The following is a 27,894-nucleotide window of genomic DNA, read 5'->3' on the forward strand; positions in this document are numbered from 1 at the left end:
CTACTTGCTTATTAAGTAATTTTCTTTTTTTGTAACTTATTTTTGTAACGCACCGTTTTATAAACGTGTGCCGCTGTTTCAAAAGTAATGTTCCCTATAATGAACGCGCCTGTCAAAACGCCACAGACAATCGAGTGAATCTGAAACAAAAAATGGGTTTTTTAAACTACTCGTATCAAATATTCTGTACATTAAATCAAATTATATTTTTATATTATAAATCACAAATTATAACCCTTGCCTCTCGTACAAAAATTGGGCGAGTAGTTCTAGAGAAAATGCAATTTAAGTTTACTTGTTAAAAATCAATGCCGATGATGTTTCTAAAAATTAAGAATTAAAAATAACATGCCATTGTAGGTCATTAATTAGGCATAACATGGAGCATTCTCCGTGGGCATAACAATGCCGAAACAGCCATAATCGGTTAAATAATAACAGAGTTACATTGAAAAAACCTCCCTAAAATAGCTGTTTTTCTCGCTGTTCAGCGGAAATTGCCCGGATTTTTTGGTACATAAAAAAAATGTTAATGTGATACAATATTTAATTTAAAATTATCACTTCTCCATCATGAAAATAGATTTAAAAAGGTTTTATTTAAACACGGTATGTTTACATTATAATACTACTATATTATTGCTGTTAAAATGAAATATATACATGTTTATAATATCAAATGTCAATAATAATTTCACTAAGGAAGTGTGTAATTTCACTCTTCCATGTTCATACCAAGTTTACAGAGGGGATTCAGAATCGCCTTATACCACGAATATTCATTCATTCATTCACTTTCATTTCAGATCTTCATCCATAATGCTTCTCCAACTTTATGTTTCAAGACTATGTAACTGGTGCAATCGCTGTCCCATTCATTACCATTTCAATATTTTCCTCGTATAAAATTCCTGAAAAAGTATTTCAGTCAGTCAATCAAATAAACATTTATATTTTTAATTTAAAATTAAAGCTAGCACATTATTACTTACGAGATTTTCTTTTTGTTTCAGAGAAATATTAATAAATCATAATGTAGGCCAATAATATGGTAAGAGGCAAAAAAAAAAAAAACAGGAAGTAGGCCTAATGATCAATTGGAAAAATCCAATTGAAAAACTTGTGTCGGGAATTAGTAGAGTCTATATTTAAAAAAGTGTTTTTGATCTTTCACAAGACACGACGGGAGGAGAGAGATAGATGGTAGTGGGTTATTATTTAAACCAAGTGGCTTTAAGCCTGTCTACACACGTAAACTTAAAAGTGTACAAAATAAGCAAACTGGGAGTTTGTAGACCAGTTGACAACTTTTGCTCGTGTTTGCAAAGACTGCGAGGTTGCAAGTTCGCTGTGTAGACAGGGCTTTAATCAATCAAACAAACAAACTAGTTTTCTGCAGTTTGCAGAAGTTGATCAATTGACAGGAGGTCTACACTTTTCTTACCAAACTCGAAGTTTTATTTGCTCGAATTTGCAAACTACAGTAAATTGTACTGGTGTATGCTAGGCTACTTTCAGTTCTATACAAACCTGCAATACAAGCGGTCATAAAACAAGCAATCGATCCAGCGATGAGAGCTCGAACTGCGACAGTAGCAAATGCAGCTTTCCGAGACGGAGCCATTGGACTAAGCCCTCCAAGTTGAACTCCAATTGAGCCAATACTAGCAAATCCACATAGAGCATATGTGGCGATAACTTCGGACCGCTTCTATTTAATTTATTATCATTAGAAAACAAAATTGAGAATTTAATTAAATTTTTTATAGCCTTTAAGTCTGAAGTTTGCACTAAATTGGAAGAAGAAGGGTAGGTCCTACTAGCAAAAAACCAACTAACAGAAAACTAAACAATAAATATGATATTGCAAAACATAATTGTACCCACTGATATACTACCAGCTTCTATGAATTCCGCAAGTTTGAGGTAAGCAACAAATTCATTAAGAAATGCCTTAATTCCAATCAACTCGGCAACTTCACGGCAATCTTCCCATTCTACACCCATTATAAAGGCAAGCGGCATGAACACATATGAACAGATCAACTAAACAATAGCAGAACAAGATGATGATAGCATACGTGTAAAAAAATCGTGATATCATGTAGGCCATGCTTACATAAAACAAAAAGAAATTAGAAAAGTTTTCGTTCTAACACTATAGGATAATCATCTATGCTGTCTTTGATAAAATTAATATTTTAAAAAATAAACACAATAAAATCGTTGTATTGTCACGATATTATTGCTCTTACTAATCATGACGTCATTTGATTGGACGTGTGAAAATATTATTTTCATCAAAGGCAGCATAAATGGTTATCCTTATTTACCAGTTCTAGGATAAAAACCTTTTAGATTTATTTTGTTTCATGTATGAAAAATGTATGTTTATCTATTTATCGTCGACCGATGGGGACCCTCCAAAGAAATTGCGTTTTATTTGTCAGGCATTTGTATGATTTGTTTTTATTTTTTTTAATGCGCCTTGAGCACTCTTGAGTGGTATGTGCGCTATAAAAATCCTGCTATTATTATATTATCGTTATCGTCCTAGTGTAAATGGGCCTTAAAGCCTATTTTTCACTAGGCGAATTTATTCCCGCAAATCGAAAGCGTCAGCTTATACGCATGCGTAGAGAGGGATTTGGAAGATGGAAAAATGAATACACATGCGTATAAGCTAACGCTTTCGATTCGCGCGAATATCATGGAGGAAAACTCCATGGTTTGAGCTGCGTTTTAGAGAATAATGGGGTAGATGTATCGGGTACAAACAATAATAATGAATATTTCTGAATACCTCAAAAGTAAGATCCTCAATTCCTACAAGTCCACCAAGCCAAGTAAGCATGGCATTAAGAAACGCCAAGATGGCTAAGAATGCAATCAGATTAGCTGCAATATTTGCAACAAGTGAGACGGCTGTGGAAGCGCCTACTGATGCTGCTTCAATAATATTTCGTTCTTCACTGTGAAAAAAAAGAAAAAGTTATCTATTTCACTTATTACTTTCTTATTTTGAGCAGGCCTGCTTTCAATATAAGTTACAAAAAACATTAAAAATAAAAATACAATTTTTTGTCGGTTTAAAATATTATTTAAATTAAAAAATGGAACATCTATTGAATCTTGAAAACAATGCAAAATGACCCATCCTCGGAACCAGAGAGACATTGAAAATCTTCTCAACGTTTTCAATGCATACTTCATTTAAGCCAAGATAGACACACTAGGCCTAAGACACGACAATGTTAAAGACATGTAAATAAAACTGACCTACCCTTTTGGTATCTTAACTTGCTCTACAGTCACCATTTTGGATTCTTCTGTTTCTGGCCAGAATAATTTAGCAATAGCCAAAGCAGCTGGTGCTGACATGACTGATGCACTGATTAAATGCGATGCATCGACACCAAATGAAATGTAAGCACCGAGAACACTTCCTGCAATTGTAGCGAACCCTCCTGTCATAATGGAATGGATCTCCGAAAGGGTCATGTCTTTTAAAAATGGCCGAACCAGAAGTGGTGCTTCGGTCTGAAGGGTGAAATTAAAAAATACATTTTAGGCATACATATTGTATTGTGTTGACGGATAAAGTGGTATAGTTGACGAATGAAATTGTATAATTGCTGAATCAAATGGTATAGTTTCTGAATCAAATGGTATAGTTGACGAATAAAATGGTGTTGACGAATAAAATGGTATAATTGACGAATAAAATGGTATAGTTGACGAATAAAATGGTATAGTTGACGAATAAAATGGTATAGTTGACGAATAAAATGGTGTAGTTGACGAATAAATGGCATAGTTGACGAATACAATGACATAATAGTTGAATAACATGGTATATTTGACAATTACAATGGCATAGTAGTCTAAAAAAAAGTTGCGGAAATAAAAGAACTTACCTGTCCAATAAATATGTTTCCGGCAGCACTGAGTGATTCTCCTGCTGATGTTTTCATTGTATACTGCATTAGCCAGGCAATTTTCTCGATAACGAACTGCATGGCACCAATGTAGTATAATACACTGATGACACTACTGAAATAGATCACACCTGGAAGAACCTGGAGGAAAAAGGAAACATCTTCAGAACTTGCTATCAAAAATATCATGAACTATTAAAATAACTATAATGAGGCATTTAATGAATAGTTATTTTAATTCGAAAGTTCAATGGAATCATTCATGATTTATCATGAACTGTGTTTTTCGAAATAAGAAAGAATTATTTTATTTATTTGCTGTACATCCTACCTTAAATGCAAAAAAATGGTTAGTGTAAAGTTCTCCAAAAATAAATTCAGCTCCAGCATCGGAAAAATCAAGGAAAGTTGTAACTCTGTCTCCGAGCCAGTCGAATAGTTTAAATCCAATATCAGTTCGCAGTACAAACAATCCAAGGAGGAACTGTAACGTTAGACCCCACAATACCGGACGCCATATTACCTGGGAGAACAAGTTAATTATTTGTCAAACTATATATTATCTCAATTGCCGAAAATTACAACAGTATTCTTATTAATTGGTCAAATGTTTACTCACTCTACCGACATTGTACTTTATACTAGGTACATAATATTGAGAACACTTGAGACAAAATCGAAATGATTCTCGGGTGGGACTCGAACCCACGACCACCCGAGTATTCTAATTATTACCTGTGTTGGATGTTTTGAGAAGATGTATGTAAACAGGACAAAAATAACTAAACCACCAAAAGAAATGAGCTGTTCGGGAGAGTCTTTGACTAAAAACACCAAAATGATGATGAATGCTACCATAAGCAAGATATACAATGGCCTGTAATAAAACAAATAATTATATTTTCATAACAATTAATATTACGTAGGCAATATGATGCAACTCTTAGAAGGACCCCAATCAAGTTTGCGTCACCGTTTTGGTTTCTTCTCATGTTGCAAAATAAAATACAAAATCTGGCCATTCCTCTTCGCTTGAATGCTTTAGAACATTTTCTAGTAATTATAATACTGTAAAACACGCAATAAGGACAGGCCATAAGTTATGGACCTATTCCATTCCACAAACCAGTGACAAATGGTATAGGGGAAAAATCCATGCAAATAATACTATTACTGTACTATTATTTCATTAGGCTATTTATCGTTCAATAAAACCTGATAACACGTGGACTTTAAAACCTACCATTTTATATGGCTCCAATTATTATTAAGTTTATGTGAAGTCGGTTTGATTAAGCTCTCCTCAATTTGACTTCCAGCATTATCGCGAATAACCGCGTAAATAAAAATAAAAACAGCTATACAAGTGAACACAATGAGAATCTCAGCTTCGTCATAATCATACCACAATGCGTAGGCAAAGTAGGCGATGTAAAGTAATGTTAAGATGATGGCGATGATCCAATGTGTTAACTTCTTGTTGTCATTGTAAAAGTCACTTGCTGTCACCTTAGCTTTATCAACAGACTAGAAAAGAGAGAAATATATTAGTACAGTTTTTCTCTCTTTACTCTTCACCTCTTCAGTATAATAAGTTGTTGGATGAGGATGATGACTTATAAAGACTCAAATATATATAATATTGATTTCAACAAAACATAAACACATATTTTCATCTTTCTACCAGTAGGCCTATTAAATCAGGATAGGAACTAGTCGTTTTATGAGATAGTCTGACCACGGTAAATTAAATCTTCGATAAAGACTGGTACTAAAACTTTGGGACACAAGGAAACGAGAAGCACATACAATTCAAATAAAAAACTTACCGTCCAAAATCCTGTTTTCTGTGGTGGCTCAACTTTGTCTACTGTTGATAATGTTTCAATAATGACGTCATCTACATTAGGCTGAGACGATACACGCCTTGGTTGTTTGGTAGGCTCAACTTCTTCATCATCATACCCTTTGTTCACATGAGATACGACATTTCTATTTACATTTGTCAGTTCAATATTCCCCTGTAATAAAAGATTTTGATTTTAGATATTGGCCAACAGTAGAAAATGACTAATGACTGGTTATGAACATACCGAGTCTGATGTAACAACCCATCGTAGAGAACAAATAAGAACTGAATGTTGTGTTCTCCTCGTTGAAGCCTATACTCTAAACCCTTGCCTACACTATCAAACTTTATGTAACAAAAAATGTGATATGCCCATATAGACATGATGATGTCATATCTCTACCATCTTGGGGCATATCACTGCCATATTTGGGCACATCAACATTTTTTTCCAAACTAGTTTGATAGTGTAGACAGAGCTTAAGTAATAATATGTTATCCACTTACAGATGTATTCATCCTATAGGCTCAGAAATCTTCAGTTTGTCGTTTATCCTATTATATATGAATAACAAAATACTATTAAAACATTAGCAGTAATGTTTACATTCGAAATTTGTGGCACATTCAATCTTAAAGTAGGCAACACATTTGAAGTGCAAATTGAGTTGCCATAGAAACTAAAAACAGTGAAAATACATTACTATAGCTGTTGTTCATTCTGTGCGAATTCGAAACACTAACAGAATTAACAAAACAGCTAATTAAAGAATTGTTGAATAACATTCGTTAAACCAATGGAATAAACAAGAAGATTAGTCTCAATGTATACGTTTTTTTAACCAATGGAATAAACAAGAAGATTAGTCTCAATGTGTACGTTTTTTTTAGTACTGTAGTACATTATTTTCGTAGTTTATACGTAAGTACTGTAGCCATGTCAGGAGCACGAAATTGAGCAGCTTGTGTATTAATCTATAGTAAACACATTCATGTGCACATCGATCGATTATACAGAATCTAATTCGTTTCTCTAAAAACTGTTTTTGCTCAATCTCCTGATGAACCTCACAATCAAACATATGTTATCATCCATTGAAATACTTTCTGAATAATTCTTACCTGTACAGATGTCTGCTGTCTGAATCTTGACAGTTTTGAAAAATTCCCAAACCTTCAGATACCACGAATACGTTTGTTATGTATTTCCTATAGAAAGTTTAACAAAGGAAAATTCAATGTATCGCTAATGGAGCGTTCTCTATAATTAACAATGAATGGTTTATAGATTTTAACACTATATTTGTCAATAATAATAGTCTTCTTGCCTTTAAATACAGATTGTATTAACATAATTATATTGGTACTTTAGAGGCATTAGTTTGGTTAGAGCATGGAACTCATTTAACCGCCATTTAGATCTCAGATCAGGGAGTGATTCCTCCACTTGTGATAACTTAAAAATGTTCATGGCAAAGTAAAATTTACTCTTCCCTGGGAAAACCCACCGTTATGGATAGGCCTATAGTGCATAATACCAAATAATCAAACTAAAAGACCTAACAATGATCATTCGAGCAGAAATGAGAAAGCATTAGCTTGAATGATCTATTGTACTGTTCATTAGGCCTACATTGGCAACTACTTATTGAGTAGGCCTACATTGGCAACTACTTATTGAGTAGGCCTACATTGGCAACTACTTATTGAGTAGGCCTACTACTACTTTTGTCACAAAAGCTATTTGTTATCCACAAAGGCGACAAAAATTCTCCATTTTGTTACTGGTCTGTACAGTAGTTTCAAAAGGGGACAAAAGGTAAAATGCACACAATGAAAGAAACTAATATTTATTTTATAAAACTTTTTATTTCATAATTGCATTGACTCGCATATATGGAATTAAAATACAAACTTATACCAGCTAACCTTCGAGCACTGACGGCTTAAGAAGTTACTTAAACAAGTTTGGTATACCTTTCCACAGCAGCGGAATCGTGAAAACTGCGAAGTTTAATTTTAATATTATTTACAAATACCGTATGATACACACGTACGAACAAACAAGTAAAATCTGAATATTATTTGAAAACGGAAGCTAACATTGGTAAAATACTGGGTACTGTTAGCATGGATCTAATTTATAGGTCCATGTTGTTACTATTGGGTATGGCGAATACATAAGATATATTGTCGCCTTGAAAATAAAATTACAGTATAAATATTTTTTTTTAATAGGTCATTTTAAATATCACATAAGCCACGGATGAAATTAAAACCGGATTGAAAAGAATGATTTAACAAAATTAAAACTGTAATTTAAAGACAAAAGTAACATTTTATTCTGTCCTTTTTATAAATGAAATCCTTAGTTTTGTACATTTTGTTTGGCAAAAGTGAAAAACTTGATTAAAACTACAAAATGGGCTATTCAAAGTTTGACATCTCTATTCTTCATAATTGTGGCCAATACATCATTTAACAGTAGTATTTTCTGCTGGCTATTATGTTAAAAATCTACAAAATGTATCTGTGTGACCCTATACAATAAGTAAATGTTATGACTTAAGATGCGTTCACACAAAGACCGCAAGCAAACTTCTTCTTCTTCTGGATTCAGGTTTACAGTGTTGTATGTACAGGTCGTGGAAATGCAGTAAAACCGGCACTTTTATATACATCTTACAAGATGAGTATTTAAGACAAATAAATAAAAATAAAGCAATAACCATTATATTTTAATTATACAATAAATTATAACCAATTGCCACCTATTATACAGCAATCTATTAAAATTAAATTATTACCAATTCTTAGTTACTTTAACATTATCTAAACGTTTCCAGTTATTTTAATCCTAATAACACAAAAACAACATTCTGTTTAAAAATTGATATTTATTTCATCATACTGGACTAATAAAGCATCACTTTTTGGTGCCACATAAACCCTTTAAAATTATCTTTCTTGGAATCACTACATTTTTTGATAACTTAAACATTACTTAATTTACACTGATTTTTGTGCAATATTAAAGCATATATTAATCTACAATTATCAGTATATTTACAGTAGATTTCAATTAAAATGCACTATTAGCGTTCCATAGTGTTTAAAAAAATCTAAATTCATACAGTAGGATATGACTGTAGAGTTACTTAACCATAATGAATGATGTATTCTTAACCATAATGAATGATGTATTCACCATAATGAATGATGTATTCACCATAATGAATGATGTATTCACCATAATGAATGATGTATTCACCATAATGAATGATGTATTAACCATAATGAATGATGTATTCTTTCATATAAGTAGGTTAGTTTATGAATTGCTTAGTACTGTATTCAGGTATATAAATACATTGTCCTTATAATGTAGCACCTTCCCATTGGTAAGACATTGACCATCAAAAAATAAATAGTTTAAAAATACAATATACTAATTTGTTTTGTTATTTTTTAAAACACAATTTGTTTGATTTCAAAATAAATAGAACCATAAATAGATAGTAAAATTCAGTTAAAATGTTTGTTTTAAACATCTAGTGTGAAGAACCTCATGTTAACATCTAGTGTGAAGAACCTCATGTTAACATCTAGTGTGAAGAACCTCATGTTAACATCTAGTGTGAAGAACCTCATGTTAACATCTAGTGTGAAGAACCTCATGTTTAGATTATATTGACAGGATATAAATACCTCATTGTTAACATTTTGTGCGGCTACACTGAATATAGTGTTATTTTAAGCACTGACAGTCAGTAAAGGAAGACATGGAAGGAGCACGGTATACCCTGTCAAGTTTTCACAATTTGTTTTTTTTTAACAAGTTGTGGGATTACAGATACAGCTGTACTGAGTACAATAAACACATATCCAACAAACACAAAGAATATAACAAGAAACACAAAGAATATAACAAGAAACACAAAGAATATAACAAGAAACACAAAGAATATAACAAGAAACACAAAGAATATAACAAGAAACACAAAGAATATAACAAGAAACACAAAGAATATAACAAGAAACACAAAGAATATAACAAGAAACACAAAGAATATAACAAGAAACACAAAGAATATAACAAGAAACACAAAGAATATAACAAGAAACACAAAGAATATAACAAGAAACACAAAGAATATAACAAGAAACACAAAGAATATAACAAGAAACACAAAGAATATAACAAGAAACACAAAGAATATAACAAGAAACACAAAGAATATAACAAGAAACACAAAGAATATAACAAGAAACACAAAGAATATAACAAGAAACACAAAGAATATAACAAGAAACACAAAGAATATAACAAGCAACACAAAGAATATAACAAGAAACACAAAGAATATAACAAGAAACACAAAGAATATAACAAGAAACACAAAGAATATAACAAGAAACACAAAGAATATAACAAGAAACACAAAGAATATAACAAGAACCTTCCATTTTATATTGCCTGGTTCTTGTGAATGATGAAAAGAAAATGGGGATATAATAATTATAATAAAAACATTTTTCGCATGTTGTAGTATTAACTCTTTGGTTGGTTAATAAACATTTTTAGTAAACAATGTACATTATAATAACAAAAACACTTTAATGTGGTATGTGTTAACAGTTCATTAAGTCAGAAAGTAAATATATTTTAAGCACCCTCTATAATATCACTTTAAAGAATGTGAATATTTGTTAAAAAACACAGCATACTTAAAGTAAAGAAGTATTTAAAAATATGCATGCACATTTTCCCCATCAGTCATGGATAGAACTATAGGGGTTTATACTAAAAAGAAATGCTATATGCATCTATTATTAACATGTAACATATGCATCTATTATTAACATGTAACATATGCATCTATTATTAACATGTAACATATGCATCTATTATTACTTGAAACAGTAAAAATACACACATAAGAACCCTACCATTCTCCCACACATAACTTATTTACAACTTACACACATAAAATTATCTTACATTTTCTACTAGGCATGCATTGTTATTGATGAAAGTAATTACAGCACTGTTGTCATGTATTCTGTGGAAGCTGTTGTTAAGTTTGCTACAGCATCAGCTAAGAGTCCTGACTCAACAGCAGGCACATATAACAAACCTACAAGAAAACATCAACTTTATAATTATCAAAACAGACAAGAATTAATAATATTAGATATTCTTTTTTACTTTAAATGAAAAATAAAAAAATTTTTTTGTCACATAAAGTTTGACAGTGTAGACAGAGATTAGCTAATGAGAGTATTTATAAGCTTGGCGAGTGCTTTCAATTCCTTTAAATGCACAGCAGGATCTGCTGGTCCAGCCTGTGGTATCAACTGAATCTGCTTGAGTGTGTAACACTAAAATAACAATTATCTTTGTTTACTGAATGTTTTGGCACATTTGCATTTTTTTCACATTTTCAAAAATGTTAAAAAAAGACAAAACAGAATTAGGTTTAAATAAATAAAAAGTAAACTTTCTTACCAGCAACTGAAGCAGTCATGAAGGAGGTAAGAGTACCGGTGATGAGGGCACGGATAGCAACTGAAGCAAGTTCACTCTTCTTTCCCGGGGCAAGTGATGACAACCCTCCAATTTGAATCCCAACTGAGCCAATATTGGCAAAGCCACACAAAGCATAAGTAACAATAACTTGAGAGCGTGCCTGTAAAATATTTGTATAACTTTAATATTATTTATTAATATAGAATACAAGATAAAAAAAACACACCAATGATTTATCAATTTAACCAAATATTGGTGGTATTTTTCCCCTTTAAATTACTGTTTTTCAGCAACAATTTGCTTTTTCTCGATTCAATATTTTGTCAAAGTGAATAGCCATTTGTGACATTAACATGGCATATTCAATTTTGAAAGCCTGTTGCTATTTATAATAAATCTAAAATAAATATCATACCGATAAAGAACCGCTGTCTATGTAATACGATAGACGTTCATATGCAATAAATTCATTAACAAATGTTTTAGTTCCAATCAACTCAGCGACTATTCCACAGTCCTTCCATTCAACGCCCATCACAAATGCCAAAGGCATAAATAAATATGAGCAGATCATCTGTAAGAGAAAATGATAAATTTGATAAATGTTTAGTGCATATTTTAATATACTAATCTGCCATGTTTTAACCTTGTTATGTAATGTTTGTTTCTTTTTTATTTTACCACTTAGTGTCGTACTGTTTCTATTTTAACCATTTTATCATATTTTAATGTTTTATATATATGAGAAGCAAGACAATTTTCAAGCCACAGTGCTTGATGGAATAAAATAATTGAATTGAAAATTGAATTGAACAGTTAGTACACATCTGCCATATATGTTCAAATGACCGACAACTTAACATCTTATCTGAAAGATGATATATCCTCTAGTAGAATAATAGCATAATTGTAGACTTACTTCAAATGTAAGGTTTTCAATTCCTACTCTTGTTCCTAGATAACCAAGTAAAGCATTAAGGAATGCTAGTAGGGCCAAGAAGGCAATAAGATTGACAGCAATGTTGGCGACCAGTCCAACTGCATTTGATGCACCAGTCGATGCTGCTTCAATGATGTTCCTTTCTTTACTAAAAGATAAAAAATTCATATAAAATTAGGTTTGATAAACAATGTCACATCCCAAAACCAGCATATAATTGTTTGTTTAAATTGTTATCTCGTCAAAAACTGTTGAGGCATCATCACGCCTTGGGAAAATCTCTCTCATTACCTTTGATATGGAATATGTATACATTTATTAAGCTTTACTGTTAAGCTCTGTCTACACTATCAAACTAATTTGAAAAAAAAAGGTGTGGTGTGCCAAAATATGGTAGTGATATAACATTATCAAGTCCATATATGGGCATATCACATTTTTTTTTGTGTAGTAGTAGTGTAGACAGAGCTTTAGGCCAGAAAAATGTGTTTCCCCAACACATTTCGAACCTTTCATCACACTGCAATGCATCAGATACATTGTTTGCCTAGGATATATATTTTTTTTCAAATTTGTATACTGCCCTCTCTAGTTTCAATGTAAATTCTTCAGATATTTAACCTTTCCAAATGGGAGGGACCTCTGTGAAACTTATGAACAAAACATAAATATTAAGTTTACCCTTTTGGAAGAGTGACTTGCTCAACAGTTAAACTTTCAGATTTATCGACCTCTGGGTAGAAAAGCTTAGAAAGAGCTAGAGCCGCAGGAGCGGCCATTACAGATGCGCTGATTAAATGAGTTGCGCTGACACCGTATCCGATGTACGCTCCTAGAACCGTTCCAGCAATCGTTGCAAACCCACAAGACATCACTGCATGTAACTCAGACCTTGTCATTTTGTTTAAGAATGGTTGGATTAAAAGTGGCGCTTCCGTCTGAAAAGAAAATACAAATTAGTTCATTATTTACACTGCACACCTTTCCACATTGCACTCATATCATATCAGTTAAATTTAACGTTCTTAATTCATGGTTATAAATATCATTTAGGACATTTTTTTCTAAGGTAGAAATATACTACCTAGAATGAATGAATTGTAAAGCCTTGTCTACACTATCGAACTAGTTTGACAAAAAAAGTGTGCCCAAATATGGTAGTGATACGACATCATCATGTCCATATATGGGCACATTACATTTTTGTCACATAAAGTTTGATAGTATAGACAGAGCTTTAGAGTAGAGGACCTCTGCTGCACTAAGTTGGTATGTTTCCTTACCAAGTACCTTATCATTAAATGATAAATAATAATAAATAAATCGTTACCTGTCCAATAAAGATGTTACCAGCTGCATTCAATGACTCACAAGCAGACGTATTCATGGTAGATGACATCACCCAAGCAATCTTACCAATCACAACTTGCATCACTCCAAGATAGTACAGAATGGAAATTACACTACTGAAGTATATAACAACTGGCAACAACTAAAAGATAGAGGGCACACTTTAGTTAAGTTTGCACTGTATGCAGGACATCATGGGAATTTTATTCAATTTTATTCATACATAATTGACATCTAGTTATATTATTTATAGATAGAAAATTACTATGTAGATAATATAAATATAGAAATATTAATCAATAACAATGTCAATCTTTCATTCAATAATGCAATATTAATTTGTATTTTCAAGTTTATATAAATTTATATAAATAAATATTTACAATTTGAAATTTCAATTCAATTTTATTTTCATAAGATACATTATGCAATAACAATACATGAGAGTTCTTTTTTTATCATCAATCATTTTAAATATGTTTTTAAAATGAATGCCTCACCTTAAAAGCAAAAAAGTGGTTAACAAAGGAGTCACCAAAGACAAACTTAGCACCAGCATCAGAATAGCTTAAGAAAATCTTGACAAGGCCTCCAAGCCAATTGAAGGATTCGTAGCCAACCGTTGATCGCAACACAAACAATCCAAGTAGAAACTGAATAGTAAGGCCACACACAACTGGTCTCCAATTTACCTGAATATTAAAAGATTTATAATATGTTCTCTTTATTTCCCAAAATACTGAACAATTTACATCTTGTGGCCAAATGGCAAAGTGCAAGAATTGAGACAGCAGCAAAAAGGTAAAAATCTTAAAAGAAAACAAAAAGAAACAGGCACCAAAAAAAAAGTCAAAAAAGGCAATCTTATTTTTAAAGGTTACAATTTAATATTATAATACTAAAGAAATAAGCACAGCGCCCTCTGGAGCGAATTATAAATGATGAGAATGCAACGTTGTTGCTTCTCCTGACTTTACAGCATCTGGCATGTATCAAATCAGTGTAATAAAAGTGTATTAAACAATGATTACCAGAACTATGTACTGTTAGTCAACTTTTACTTATACAGATAAATGTATTTTAAATAAGTTTTTAAGAAAGAGGAAGATGACTTACTTGTCTGGGATGTTTTGAGAAGACAAAACAAAAGAGGATGATGCATATTGGTCCTAGTCCAGAAACAAGATGTTGTGGGTTGTCCTTGGTTGACATGCCAACGTAGGTAACAAACAACACAATGAGACAGAGGAAAAATGGCCTGTAAAAAAAAAAAGGTTGGATTTAATAAATCTAATAAAACTATAGCTTATTTATCTAACTTTATTTATTACAAATTTGGCAAATAGCCCAAGAGGAAACCATGGGCCAACGCAGAAGTTACACTGTTGTAAAAAAAATAAAAACAAAGTCGTTGATGAGCATACATTGAATATAAACACCTAAATAAATGAGGAATGACATTTAACATACAAACAGGATGTAGGAATACTTTGTATATAGTTTGACATGTTTGTATACAAAACATAGACAATAAAAAGGCAGTTTATGTTCAAAAGTGGTCATTATTCGACTATCTCAACACAGTAACCTCCAACAAACATTTATGCAAGAATGTTTTTCTTTTCTCATACACATCCAACAGTGAGTATTACTCGCCAATTACAGGGTTGATAAACTAATTTATTTTATATCATGCTTATAAACTAATTCTCATTTGAGGCTTAGGGAGTGGAGTTGGAAGAGTCGTGAGTTACAACCCTGCACTACGTCAGGATTGAACCCCGGACCTTGGGATTGGAAGGCAAGCATTTTAACCACCAAGCTACACTAGAATATCTAACACAAAATTAAAACTGATAATAAAAAACATTGTATAAGTAATGTATTCACTAACCATTTCAGGATATACCAGTTGTGTGTGATTAAATCAGTGAACGGTTTTACTGCTTTGCATATTGTTTCTCCATAATGATCTCGAAGAAAACAATAGATAACGGCTGCAATGACTAAAACAGTAAGATACACTAACAATCTAGCACCTTCTGGATCATGTAGCCAGGAGAAAACAAGATACACAATCCAACCAATCGCAACCAACACCTTCACCCCACGCATTATGATCTCATGGTGTTCTCCATAAACCTCCTTTGCCCCCTCACATATCTCATCCAATGCCTGCAAGACAGGAAATAATTTTTCAAACTTTGAAAGATTGATTTTTTTATATTTATTGAACATTACATGATCAAATGTATAAATAACTACTCATTCGAACCATGACGTCATCACCTGCATTTTGTATAGTGATTGTGCGTCTAAATGCGTGTACTGCATTGTGACAACAAAAATGTGATGTGCCCTTATATGGACATGATGATGATGTCATATCACTATCATATTTGGGCATATCACTATCATGTATGGGCACAACACACTTTTTTTGTCAGATTAGTTTGATAGTGTAGACAGAGCTTAACAGTTAGGTAGTGCAATAAGGCTAGAACTATAGTAAACTTATTAAAATAGCACTCAACTTTGGTAAATTAACAATGTTTCATGTGTTATTAATAATAAACAGACAGTACCAGGATGTCCTGAGTCTGCTCTTGACCTATTGACTGTAATCTATATGCACAACATGTGTCGTTATATTCATCACAAATTAATTCTCTAGTTCTATACAGGCAAATTTACACAAACGAGCGGTAACAGTAATACAAATATAGCATCTATGTTTAAAAATCCCTTATGACCATTTACACACAACGCAGAGCGGACGGGCAAGTTCCGCTCAGGATACAGTAGATACAGATTCGATGTGGGACAAGCAATGCTGCTTTCCGCTTGTCTGTGTAAATTGGCCTTAACTCTTTGAAATCAAAACATGTTTGCCTGCAAATTGGTGAAGTTGGTAATAAATGAGAGAATACTTACAGACCAAGGAATACATGACTTAGGTGGTACAGTCTGTACTTCTCCTTCTTCCATTTTCTTTAGTTGGACTTCCTCTGGAGGAGTGACGTCTGTTGGTCCATTGTACCCCTTCTTTAAACTGCCATTTCCATTTGGTTGATCAAATTTGTACACCTCTCCTTGTTCATCCATCTCGTATGTATTTTCCTGTAAAAATGAAAAAGAGTACAATAAAACATTATATCTAGAATACTTACAGGCTGTGCATCAAGATGGAGCGCGTTATTGTTACAAATATTTGCACTACACTTTGCATAATAAATTGCATCAAAACAATACGTTAGTACTTAAAAATAATCTAAAAATCTTGATCAGAATTTATAATTTCTGTACAATAATGAAAATAAAACTAGAAGAACCATTCAACACAATGAATATCACACTAAGATCAATCTACGATTTTGAAGACGTAAAAGTCACCTGTTTATTGGAAAGATCTTCATAACTCATCTTGAAAAACTAAAACTGACAACAAACAATAGTGTTGTACAACAAATATACCCAAAGCGGAGTGATACGGTCCTTTCAAAGTTTTCTACCAAACTAAACCAACAACCAATCAAGTTAAGTTTATATACTTGGAGTATTATTCCCAAGAGGTAAGTATCAATACATTGGTTTGAGGGCAGATTCCATCTCTACAGGTACATACAACATGCCTTTAGCAAGAAACTATAAATTATTATTGGTGAACTTCAGGTCAGAAACAATACTTAAAGTTCGCAACAGGTGAACACATCCAAAACAATCATAAAAAGTACTTCCATTCCTTTGAGAATAGCTAAAAACATTAAACCTTAAAGTATAAATCTTGCTTGCTATTAAAAAAGATTGTTATGGAAATGGTACTGTGCATTTATATCAATATCATTTCACAGTACAATACAATGAGTTTTTAACATCATTTCCATTTAAGAGCATTATTATTTTTAATTTATGGGAAATTATGTTTCAGAATACAATGCAAGCCAAAGTTCAGATGATCCGTCTCTTGCGATTTATATAGTCAAATTTTTTTAGCTGCATGTACGTACATTGCGTCCTAGTGGGAACCAAGCTTTAACTTGATAAACTGTTTATTTTAAATCAAATCAGCACTCCTAGGTTCAATAAGGTGATACCAACCCACACCTGATGGCCAAAAGGACCGATCAATATCTACTGGCATTCTCTCCAACGACTGCATTGAGCCTGAAGCTAAATTACAGTAGGTAACTTGCTGATAATTTAATTTCTAATCTAATGAAAATAATTTTGGTTTACAGTTTCAAGCCCAAAGCACTGTTACAATATTTTTTAAATGATCAAAGTTTCATTTAATTAACTTTTAAGTTAAAAAACTTTTGGTTCACATAAAATGGTAAATGAAGAGTAAACAGATATAGTAACAACAGATAACTTTGTATAGTCCATAGCAAGACACTAGTATTATTACTGACTCAGATAACTTTGTATAGTGCATAGTAAGACACTAGTATTATTACTGACTTTGTACAGTATTGTACTACTGTATAAATACATTTGATGTGTAGATAAATAAAAGTGTTACTTGTGCTCCTATTCAAAGATGCCATAATGTAGGTCTGTAAGAATGTAATATGTAGGTATATGGGTTACTGTAGATATGACATTATTGTATCTTAAGTCCAGAAAGGCACGTTTGGGTATGATCAAATGTGTAACATTTAAACCTCTAGGCTATAATTTCCTAAAATATTATCATCCACTTTTTCCTAAACTCCTAAAATAAAAAGTTTCTTGAATTTTCCTTTTTTTCCCTAAATTTATCACTATCTTATTTTACCCGATATAGATTTTGGAACCAAAATAAACATTGTTTAATTGAATATCTTGATCAAAATGATATAAAGTTCAAACAAGTTCTACAGTAGCCTGGGGATGAAACAATTCCAAGTAAGCTGTAAGCAGTCTCTCTTGGAGCTTTGCTGTATCAGTAGCAAATGTACTATGCTCCGGATACATGTACAGGTACTATAGAAAAAGCTGGAACCAATGAGGTATTTATAAAACGTGCCATTATCTATAGGAATACATTGAAAACTGCCAAGTTTGATTATGCTTTTATCTGAATCTTGGGCTTCTGGCATTACATGAAATACTATATATACCCACTACAGTAATTCATTAAATGAACTACTGTATATACCCACTACAGTAATTCATTACATGAACTACTGTATATACCCACTACAGTAATTCATTAAATGAAAAATGTGCAAATAAGGAGGATTGAGTATCTACAGTATTGTACAATGGTAGTGATTCAACTTGACCTTGGTCTCTTACAAATTCATTGAAAAATATTTAAAATGTTGAAAAGAACCAAATAAATAACGAAATGGAACAGTTTTTCATGCCTTCCCCTTAATCAAACTTTGAAGCAGCATATACTTTGTAAAAAGTAAATACCTGTAAGTATTTCTTTATAAATGGTCAGAGTTTGTTTTAAAAAATTGAATCATTTCCATTATAATTTCAAGATCAAGCAAGGACTCCAACGACTAGAATTCTAAACTATTATCTTATGCTGGTATTGTTACAGTTAATCTATAGTAAAGCCATTGCTCATAAAATAAAAGATGATCAAATCCTGGATTATATAAGTAGAGGTAAAATTTTAAATAAAAATATTCTAACCATTTCTGTATTCCACCATTCCTAACTAAACTAAGTGTAACTAAAAATGTAGAAACTAGCTCAATTTGAAAATTTTTAAATTGTTTTTTTTTTTCAACTTTACAATAGACAACAGTGTTGATCTATATTCTTGTTGGATAGGTATTTATTTAGAATTTATGCTTATTGTACTCTTTGCAACGTCATATATCAATCAATTTGCTCCAATATACATTTACCAAAGTCAACTAGATTTAATTGATTTTATATAGTCTTTCTAACAGGTGTATTTTGATTGATTTATTATAGGAAATGAAAACAGTCAAAACAATTTAACAGATATTAGGGCACTGGGCCAATTGGGTTCAAAAAATATCAGCTGTTTCTCAACATCACTAATTAGTCACAAAATATAAACAATACTGTATTCAAAACAAATGTATTTCTTTTTAGTCGCGTGGACGCAACTCTATAGTTCACTATGTCGGTCGGTCTGTCTGTCGGTCCGGTATCACTATCACTATGCGTTTTATCGCTTTCTGACCTTATCTTGATATCAGTTTAATCTAGCTAAGTCAATTTTTCACAGTATATTCCTTATGGCCAGGAATCGATGTGGTTATGTTTTCACGGTGCACAATAAAAAATTATGCGGTCTACGCACGATTTAACGAAATCACGTTTGTAATTATATCTTCACAACCATGAATCACAATTAAATAAAATTTGGTACTCATAAATTTCAGGGCATAAATCATCATATGGCAATACAATTACGTGCGTAGCGCATGCGTACGCGCGCTTAAAATTTAAAAAAATTATTTTCGATGAAATAAGAGTACGTTTCAGGCAATTTTAAGCGTTTACAAAATTGCCATGCGTGCGCACTGCGCGTTAAATGTTGTTGCGCACTCTTTTTGCCCGATTTCTGTTTTCTTGACTTACTTTTCAACTCGAAATTACGTTATACGAGCACGTCAAAAGTGACAGGCTACGCACGTGTAAATTAAAAAAATATAAATGTTTTTAAACATTTCAACATTTTTAAACATGTTCAGTAATTTCGGTCAGTTGGTAGGTTAGTCGGAAAACACTAATGAGCACGTGACTGCAGCCATCTATATGGCCTTGTTTAAATACAATGTATAATACACAATATACTGCTGTATACTCGTAATTATAAATGTAATTTTTTATCTGTTCATTTTTTATGTGTCAATGTTACCAAAAAATGGATTTATTTCTCGTATCAGTTTACTTTTTAATAATTGTGTTGAAAAAGATAATTCTATTGACCCTTTTTTGATAGTTATCAATGTTTTTTGTAAAAATATATGTGAAATATTTACAGGTTCTATTATGTTTTAATACATCTTGTACTGTTTTAAATATTTTTAATCCATTTATTAGTGGCTGCAGATTTCCCGCTGTTGACTGTGACGGAAAATAAATAAATATTTCTACAGATACAGTTAACACTCATGAGTCTCAACAAAATACCAACAAATTAAATTAAAGGTTATGCATATTATTAAATATGAAACTAACTGTTTAAATGCTGTACATCATGCTGCTGTCTGGACAATTATGTCTAGGACATGTGTCCCTTATGGGCAGAAAAGGTCAAGAGGTCATAACCCTAAAATCGGTGAAGTCACTACTGTGGCACAACACCCCTAAGGGCGCGTTTATACAACACGCTATTACACGCATATTTTACACGCCTACGAGAAGTGTGTTGTATAACAACAAAGAGATTCCGTGTAATGAGATTTTAATTGCAAAAAAGGCTACTTGGCTGAATCCTAAAATTTGGTGGATTCCCGGTCGCCGTTACCGTGTTGGAAGTGTCCTCAGGGTATATTTTGACTTCTCGTTAAAACAGGTCGTAATGTCAATCATGTCATGCGACGTTGCTAACAAGATTGGGCCCATTTATTGCTGCTTCGCTGCCAGCAATCATCATCCTACCACGTCTTAAGCGTGGTTCCCACGCACTAGCGACGCAACACAAGGACGTAACGCAACGCAAGTGAATTGACCACCAATCACAATCGATGCTTTATTCGCTTGTGATTGCTAACTGTCTATAACTTCGCTTGTCATTGGTTAAAACGCTTGCGTTGCGTTTACGTCCTTGCGTTAGTAACGTTCTAGTGGGAACCAAGCTTTACGCCTAGTTACTGTAGCATAGTGGGGCCAACTCGTAGTGGTAGTAGGCCTCTATCGTTTCCCATTCCAAACAGAATAAAAAATAACATCGCAAAAATGGCATCTTCTTCCATAGTGTATAGATGAAACAATGAAACCCTTAAAATAACTTTTATTAATTTAAATGAACCGAGAACAAAATAAACAACAATGCAAACGTGAACGAATACAATAATGAAAATGATAAAAACCGCGCGAATACATCGGACAGCGCGGAGGCGACGATGATTGTTGACAACCCAGCCAATTCAAGCGATCAACGATTTGACCTTTTATCCTAGCATGCACTGCGTGTTGATGAAACTTCCGGTATAACACGGTATCGTGATTTCTAGTATAACAGCAAACGTTAAGGTGGGTTGACCTCGGTCCGAACAACACGCTAAAAATTAAAGCCGTGTTCAAATTTAGGGTGTTGTATAAACACGACCTAAGAGTGCAATTTGTAGCAAATCTATAATTTTCAAAAGACGAGGCCTGTCAATGGGTTACTTACCATGGCAACAATATGTATGACAATAACTACACAGAAACTGATGAGGATGATGCAACACAAGACTATGAGTCACAAGACACAAGAATCAGTATCATCTTTATTCATCCCTCATGGGTCAGTTAACAAAAGAAGGAGATGGATTACATCATCTTACAATAAATAGGCATTTTAATACAGGATAATAATTAATATTAGGGGTGGTAATTAGTATGATGGGGTTTTAAAATTTAAGATGAAATGACAAGACATCATTTTTAAGATGAAGTTGAGGTAATGATATCTGTATACTGTATGTACAGTATGTAATTAATATATCTTTGTAGATTTATATGAGCAGTTACCATGGAATAACCAAGTTACTAACTGATCTAACTAAGTCTACATTCAACCAATATTTATTATATAAAAAAAATACTATAAAAAATTGTAGAATATTTTTATCTTCTAACATAAACAAATATTGCAGGTATAAGAAATAAATATAGTGGTCATGAAATTACACTGTACCTGGTATTGATAGAAGTTATTTGTTGTAAATAGTGTGAAAGTTGTTGTACAGTTTTTCACACTTGTATTGTATACATTACAGTACAGTAATAAATCTATATAAAGAGGGGGAGACAAGGGATACTGTATGAATGTTAAATCTATACAAAGAGGGGGAGACAAGGGATACTGTATGAATGTTAAATCTATACAAAGAGGGAGAGACAAGGGATACTGTATTAATGTTAAATCTATACAAAGAGGGGGAGACAAGGGATACTGTATGAATGATAAATCTATACAAAGAGGGGGAGACAAGGGATACTGTATGAATGTTACAGTATTAGAAACTAAGAGCCAGCATTGAAATGTCCCATCTTCGCAAAGTATACAATCATCATTTGACAACTGTACAATGAAGGACTATCTAATGTCACTCAAATAACGTACTGCAGTAACTGCAGTGTGTTGTGATTGCATATATTTATATGGCAGTACTGTAAAACTGTTAATATACAGTATGCAACTGTTCCAGGTACCAAATCAACACTACAGGTATGCAAAAAAATCTAACCCACCTAAATATAACAATTCAAAGTAATTTATTTAGTAAAAAAATGCTGCATTATTTAATTAAAATTCAATAACCAATTGGCTATATTCCAACCAATCAGGTATCATAGAGAGACACACCCACACAAACAACAGATGGGACAAAAGGAGGCTTGTGACGACAACTGTTTAATGATGTGCACACATGCTTTCAATATACTGACTGTAAAGTATTTATTTTAGTGTGTGTACTGTATACATAATATATATAAATCCAAAGGCAAATTACTGAAAATAATGACAATGCTATGGGTATCAGGGAATTTCAATGGAGATACAAAATAAAATAAGCAAAAAGCTAAATCAAAACGATATATATTGCCTGTGATGTGATGTTTTATGCATATTATATAAATATCACAGACAATTCATTTTTATATTGAAATGGCTCCAAATTGTTTAGTCATGGGCCAAATAATTTGTTTCACGCCCAGGATTTTAATTTTTTAGAGGAGCTTTACTAAATTGTTATGCACCACCCACATAAGAATAATTTATTATAGGTTTAGTCACCATTTACACACTGTTAATTATATTAGTTACAGTCATGCAACTCTCCAAGATGATTTTATTTATTTATTTCCTTTATTGCATCAAGTAAACAGTGATGAAGTTGACATAAATATAATAATAAATATATATATAAAAAAAAACATAGTATAACACAGACCAAACAAGTTACTAAATATATCATATTCCACAAATCAGTCTTTCAATGGCCATCATAGTACATCCAGTAACACAAACCAAAAGGAGTTCACAATTTGCTTATCATAACTCAGTTTCTGATCATTCACCAATCATTGAAAACTCCGTGGAAAGTAATGAAGTTTTTTGTGCGTTGTGTCCTGACTTTGGGGAGGGTGAACGATCTAACGCGTCGGAGCTGATGGTTGTGTGTGGGAGGTTTAGGTAAGAGAGAGCCTAAGTGTAATCTATCATCTTCTTTTTTCATTTTATCAAAGAATTTTCTTGACAACTTCTCGCGGCGTTCAGATAGAGTGATGATGTTAAGGTATCTGCGGGTATCAGCATACGAGGTACCATCAGGGCATATTGTGTTACACGCTCTTCTTTGGACATGTTCGATTTGGTCAGATTGTGCTTTGGATAAACTCGGGGACCAAACAGCACAGGCATATTCGAGAACTGGTCGTACAGTATCACTGCTTGATACAGTAGTATCGGATGATGTGAAGTAGGTAGGAAATGTGAATATAGGCCTAGTATAACATTTTTTTTAAACATATTTTTTTGTATTGTACTTTGTTCCAGTCTCTGGCCTATTGTACTTCTGGCCTATTGTACTTTTGTCCTATTGTACTTTTGTCCTATTGTACTTTTGTCCTATTCATTGTATGGTATTATCACCAATTCACTGAGACCTCCTAGTTAATTTCCCTCATGGAAGATTCAGGAGGAAACAAACCAAGTACCAAGTACATCATGTATATTTTATATGCAAAATGACAATAAATAAAAACAAATAATTTTCAACTGATGAATAAAATACATAAAAAAAAATTGATAATTATTATTTATATTAAAGACACCTTCCCTACGTTTTTTAGATCTATTTTAAGATCACAAACTATATTTAATAGTTAGGCTAGGCCTATAAAGACCGTCCACGAGAGGTCAGTCGCCGTGAGCTACTTAGGTAGTGCATTGTTTCTCACTTTTTACCATAATTTACCATAAAACGTACATTTAAGACAAGGAATGACCTGGTTTAATGTTTTTAAAGTAATATATATGTATTATTTTTACAAATAAATGTCACAAATTGTAGGGAAGGTGTCTTTAATTATTGTAAAGTAAATGACAATGTAGAGAGGTACTACAGTACTGTAGAAAAACATCTTTTTTTGGCATGTTAAATTTAAATGAGTATTTCAAACTTTACTTTAGAATAAACTTATATTATATTTACATAGTAGGCCTAGCCTAGCTAGGCTATATAAAATAACTACAAAATTCACCAAAATGTGATGACAATAAGACAAACGAATAACATAAAATAGTACGACTGTTACAACCACGTGCTTAGCCGAAAACCACAAAATCACTCCGGAGGAGACAAAAGGCCATCTAACTACTGTACCATATGTAAGCTTGGCCTAGGCTAGCTTAGTTTTACCACACACACATAGCCTAGCTAGAGGAAAGAAATAGACTCACTCACCAGAGCTCTAACTGCCTTTTTCTGAGGAGATTTTCCATCATGGATGTGAATTGAAAAATTTCCCGAATCTGGACTACCTTGTACGTAAGATGTATCCATCGTTATCTGATGTAAATACGAGAAATATGTAAAGAAATACGAACTCCACGCCGTGTGTTGTTGTATCGCAGTTTCACTGCTGCTGTTGTATTGGTGTGTCGTGTTGTGGCGGCGGGTCTATTGTGTAGGAGGAGGCAGGCGGCGATTTTTTTTATGAATGAAAAAGGCGCAATCAGAAACCAACCAATCATAAACCAGTATAAGGACACACCTCCAAACAAAGAGCGCCAATTTTAAGAAAACAAAGCTGGCAGATGCACAAAAACCGCGAAATGCATCACGGATTACAATTTCGCGCGAAATTTGATGCTTGGGGAGTCTTTCATTCAACATTAACAAAACCTGAAAGTGAAACAGATACCAAACAATAACCCAGATCTGGCATATGTTATTGTTGTGCTGTTGCAATGACAATGTACTTTATCATTATTTTCAAAATTCCATATGAATCAATTATAAATTCATAATTTTATTTGGTAATAATGATTATTTCCATTTTCAACAGTTACAAATATCAGTGGAGGATCCAGGATTGTAAAATCCCTGAATCCACCTATGAATTAATAATATTGAGGTGAAGATATTAAGATACAAAATAATAATGTCGATGCTTTTATTGTAGAACGTAATTTATTTATTTTTCTCTGTTCTGGGTTGACCAACTAGCACCTGTTTGGTCTTTCCGTGCCTCCTTTTATAATTGTTTTGTCTTCTTTGTTATGTATATGGCAGAAATTGAATAAATTAAAAAAAATAATAATGATAAATGATATTTAATATTAAAGTGGGATTAGACTACTTGCAGTAAAATCATGCTATAATACAAACAATAAAAATTAATGATAGTATACAGTAAACATACATTTTCTGAACGAATTTTTTTTGAATGAATTTCCTTTTGGACCAATAAATTTCTGTATTCTTTACAAACAAAATCGAAAAAGGTTTCATCCTAGAACTGCTTTAGGATAACCATTTATAAAAATGCATATTTATCGTTAATCGTTCTAGTGTAAAATATTCAAACCAGTAAGCAGCCAGCTTAGTATTAGATTCGAAATTCAATTCAAAATGGCAAACAGATGTTCAAGTTTTAAAATTCAAAGTGAAAACAACGTAAGGAAAAAAGTCTGTGCATAAATAGATTTTTTTTTTTAATGAATTAAGGAACCAAAGCATAAAAAAACTTGAATTCGGTTTGGAAATTCCATTGGAATTTATGGTTTTGTTTGAACATGAAGGAAATATGGATACATATTTCCTCCATCGTTTGAATTAGGAAATTCCAACTTGGCCGGCTTTTATAGTTCTAAAAATAATTAACAAACATTCAAATGAATTACATCCATCTGTACAATGTGTGTACATCCATCTGTACAATGTGTATTACACTAGTATTTACTGCAATAATTATTCGCAACTCTTTAATTTGGTTTCCTTGAATCCTGAATCAAAATAGAACCAGTATATTATTTCATGGTCAGTCAGTGTCAATGTAGAGTTTAACTACAGCTAACTGTAATAGAAAATATACCTGTACTATGTATGTGGTGTAAATATCACTTCAAGGGTGATAGGTATGGAAGGCCAATAAGGACAAATGTCTGAATTTAGGAGATACAATATACATCATATTATGCTAATGGAAGTTCAAACAAAGCTATACTGGAATTGTGTATGGGTGTCAGAGACAAATTTTGCAAAAAAAACCATACTGTTACAATTGAGAACTAAAGAAAACATGGGTGTACTAAACACGTGTATTAATAATAGCACAGTATTTCAACGTTGCTGAATAACATATCACTCACGGTGAGTGCAAACATTACCATTTTATCTTGTGAACTTTTTTGACATAATCAATTTATGGGGTAATGAAAATAGGTTATGCATCTTAAAAGTAGTGTTTATATGCCTTCAGGTATGATTAAATTTAGATACTAATGTGTTCAATGCAAGTGGTACCTTGCCTCCAGCAAATCAAGATTCACGTTGATCTTAGAGAATGTTGTCTTATGTTATATAATATATACTAGTACTATTCATTGCACTTAATGCTGGTTCACTTTGCAATGTGCAGGGTACAAGAGTGTCCCAGGCCAGTCTAAGTACGTACTCCTACACCTGCTTGTAGTTACTTACAAGTAATATGAATCTAAATTTCAACTTTCAACTTTGTCTACAAGAACAAAATTATACATTGACAAAAGGTGATCAGATATAGCGTATATCCTCTGGTATAATACCACCCCCTAGAACACGAAATTGAGCAAACTTTAGGGGTGAGACTTATTTGTGACTTTACCTGGGAAAACCCTGATTCAGGAACAAAAAAATGATTGGTAGGCGTTTCTTGTAAAAACTCATCTGAACTGGCTAGAGAGGCCTACATCCAGACCAAAAGTTAATTTCAGGGACTATAACCAGGGATACGCCGGTTTGTGAAATCAGACATAAAGTAGGAGGTGGGATTAGACCAGAAGTAGTGGGATCATACACAAGGATATGTGTTAGTTAAAATACTAATCAAATTATTAAGTGTAGTATTCTTATTTAACCAAATCACATGAGAAAATCTATGAGCTGCC

At 32.6% G+C, this 27,894-nt stretch overlaps 2 protein-coding genes and 1 long non-coding RNA gene across 4 annotated transcripts; all 3 read right to left on the bottom strand.

Annotated features, from left to right (window-relative positions):
• Nucleotides 1-767: 767 nt before the first annotated feature.
• Nucleotides 768-5,745, bottom strand: LOC140039467 (solute carrier family 28 member 3-like). The gene is made up of 10 exons (XM_072085070.1): nucleotides 5,725-5,745; nucleotides 5,182-5,465; nucleotides 4,674-4,815; nucleotides 4,270-4,461; nucleotides 3,918-4,079; nucleotides 3,284-3,540; nucleotides 2,804-2,972; nucleotides 1,888-2,046; nucleotides 1,531-1,711; nucleotides 768-911 (listed from the first exon to the last, which is right to left on the bottom strand). Exons 1-10 carry the CDS (start codon nucleotides 5,743-5,745, stop codon nucleotides 847-849), a joined length of 1,632 nt encoding a protein of 543 aa, XP_071941171.1. The 3' UTR covers nucleotides 768-846.
• A 53-nt stretch (nucleotides 5,746-5,798) lies between these two features.
• On the bottom strand, nucleotides 5,799-6,930 carry LOC140039933 (uncharacterized). The gene is made up of 3 exons (XR_011842666.1): nucleotides 6,910-6,930; nucleotides 6,295-6,342; nucleotides 5,799-5,959 (listed from the first exon to the last, which is right to left on the bottom strand). It is a non-coding gene; the product is annotated as an uncharacterized lncRNA (long non-coding RNA).
• A 3,085-nt stretch (nucleotides 6,931-10,015) lies between these two features.
• On the bottom strand, nucleotides 10,016-25,404 carry LOC140039934 (solute carrier family 28 member 3-like). Of its 2 annotated transcripts, none has more exons than XM_072085528.1 (11): nucleotides 25,208-25,404; nucleotides 16,542-16,727; nucleotides 15,502-15,782; nucleotides 14,724-14,865; nucleotides 14,108-14,299; nucleotides 13,588-13,749; nucleotides 12,939-13,195; nucleotides 12,237-12,405; nucleotides 11,733-11,891; nucleotides 11,297-11,477; nucleotides 10,016-10,925 (listed from the first exon to the last, which is right to left on the bottom strand). In XM_072085528.1, the coding sequence occupies exons 1-11, from the start codon at nucleotides 25,304-25,306 to the stop codon at nucleotides 10,828-10,830; spliced, it is 1,926 nt and encodes a 641-aa protein (XP_071941629.1). In that variant the 5' UTR covers nucleotides 25,307-25,404; the 3' UTR covers nucleotides 10,016-10,827. The 2 variants fall into 2 exon arrangements, with proteins under 2 accessions (XP_071941629.1, XP_071941630.1); XM_072085529.1 differs by lacking the exon at nucleotides 25,208-25,404 and adding an exon at nucleotides 17,001-17,104.
• Between the last annotated feature and the right edge of the window lie 2,490 nt (nucleotides 25,405-27,894).

The sequence above is a fragment of the Antedon mediterranea genome, chromosome 2 (genome assembly GCF_964355755.1).
Source record: "Antedon mediterranea chromosome 2, ecAntMedi1.1, whole genome shotgun sequence".
NCBI lineage: Eukaryota > Metazoa > Echinodermata > Crinoidea > Comatulida > Antedonidae > Antedon > Antedon mediterranea.

Excerpts from the sequence above, each read along its gene's own strand:
- LOC140039934 (XM_072085528.1), bottom strand. The coding sequence starts at position 25,306 with ATGGATACATCTTACGTACAAGGTAGTCCAGATTCGGGAAATTTTTCA. Across the intron at positions 13,750-14,107 it reads ACCACTTTTTTGCTTTTAAG|TTGTTGCCAGTTGTTATATA; the intron begins GTGAGGCATTCA and ends TCTATCTTTTAG. Across the intron at positions 11,478-11,732 it reads TAGACAGCGGTTCTTTATCG|GCACGCTCTCAAGTTATTGT; the intron begins GTATGATATTTA and ends AATATTTTACAG.
- LOC140039467 (XM_072085070.1), bottom strand. The coding sequence starts at position 5,745 with ATGTGCTTCTCGTTTCCTTGT. Across the intron at positions 4,080-4,269 it reads ACCATTTTTTTGCATTTAAG|GTTCTTCCAGGTGTGATCTA; the intron begins GTAGGATGTACA and ends TTTTTCCTCCAG. Across the intron at positions 3,541-3,917 it reads GAAACATATTTATTGGACAG|ACCGAAGCACCACTTCTGGT; the intron begins GTAAGTTCTTTT and ends TTCACCCTTCAG.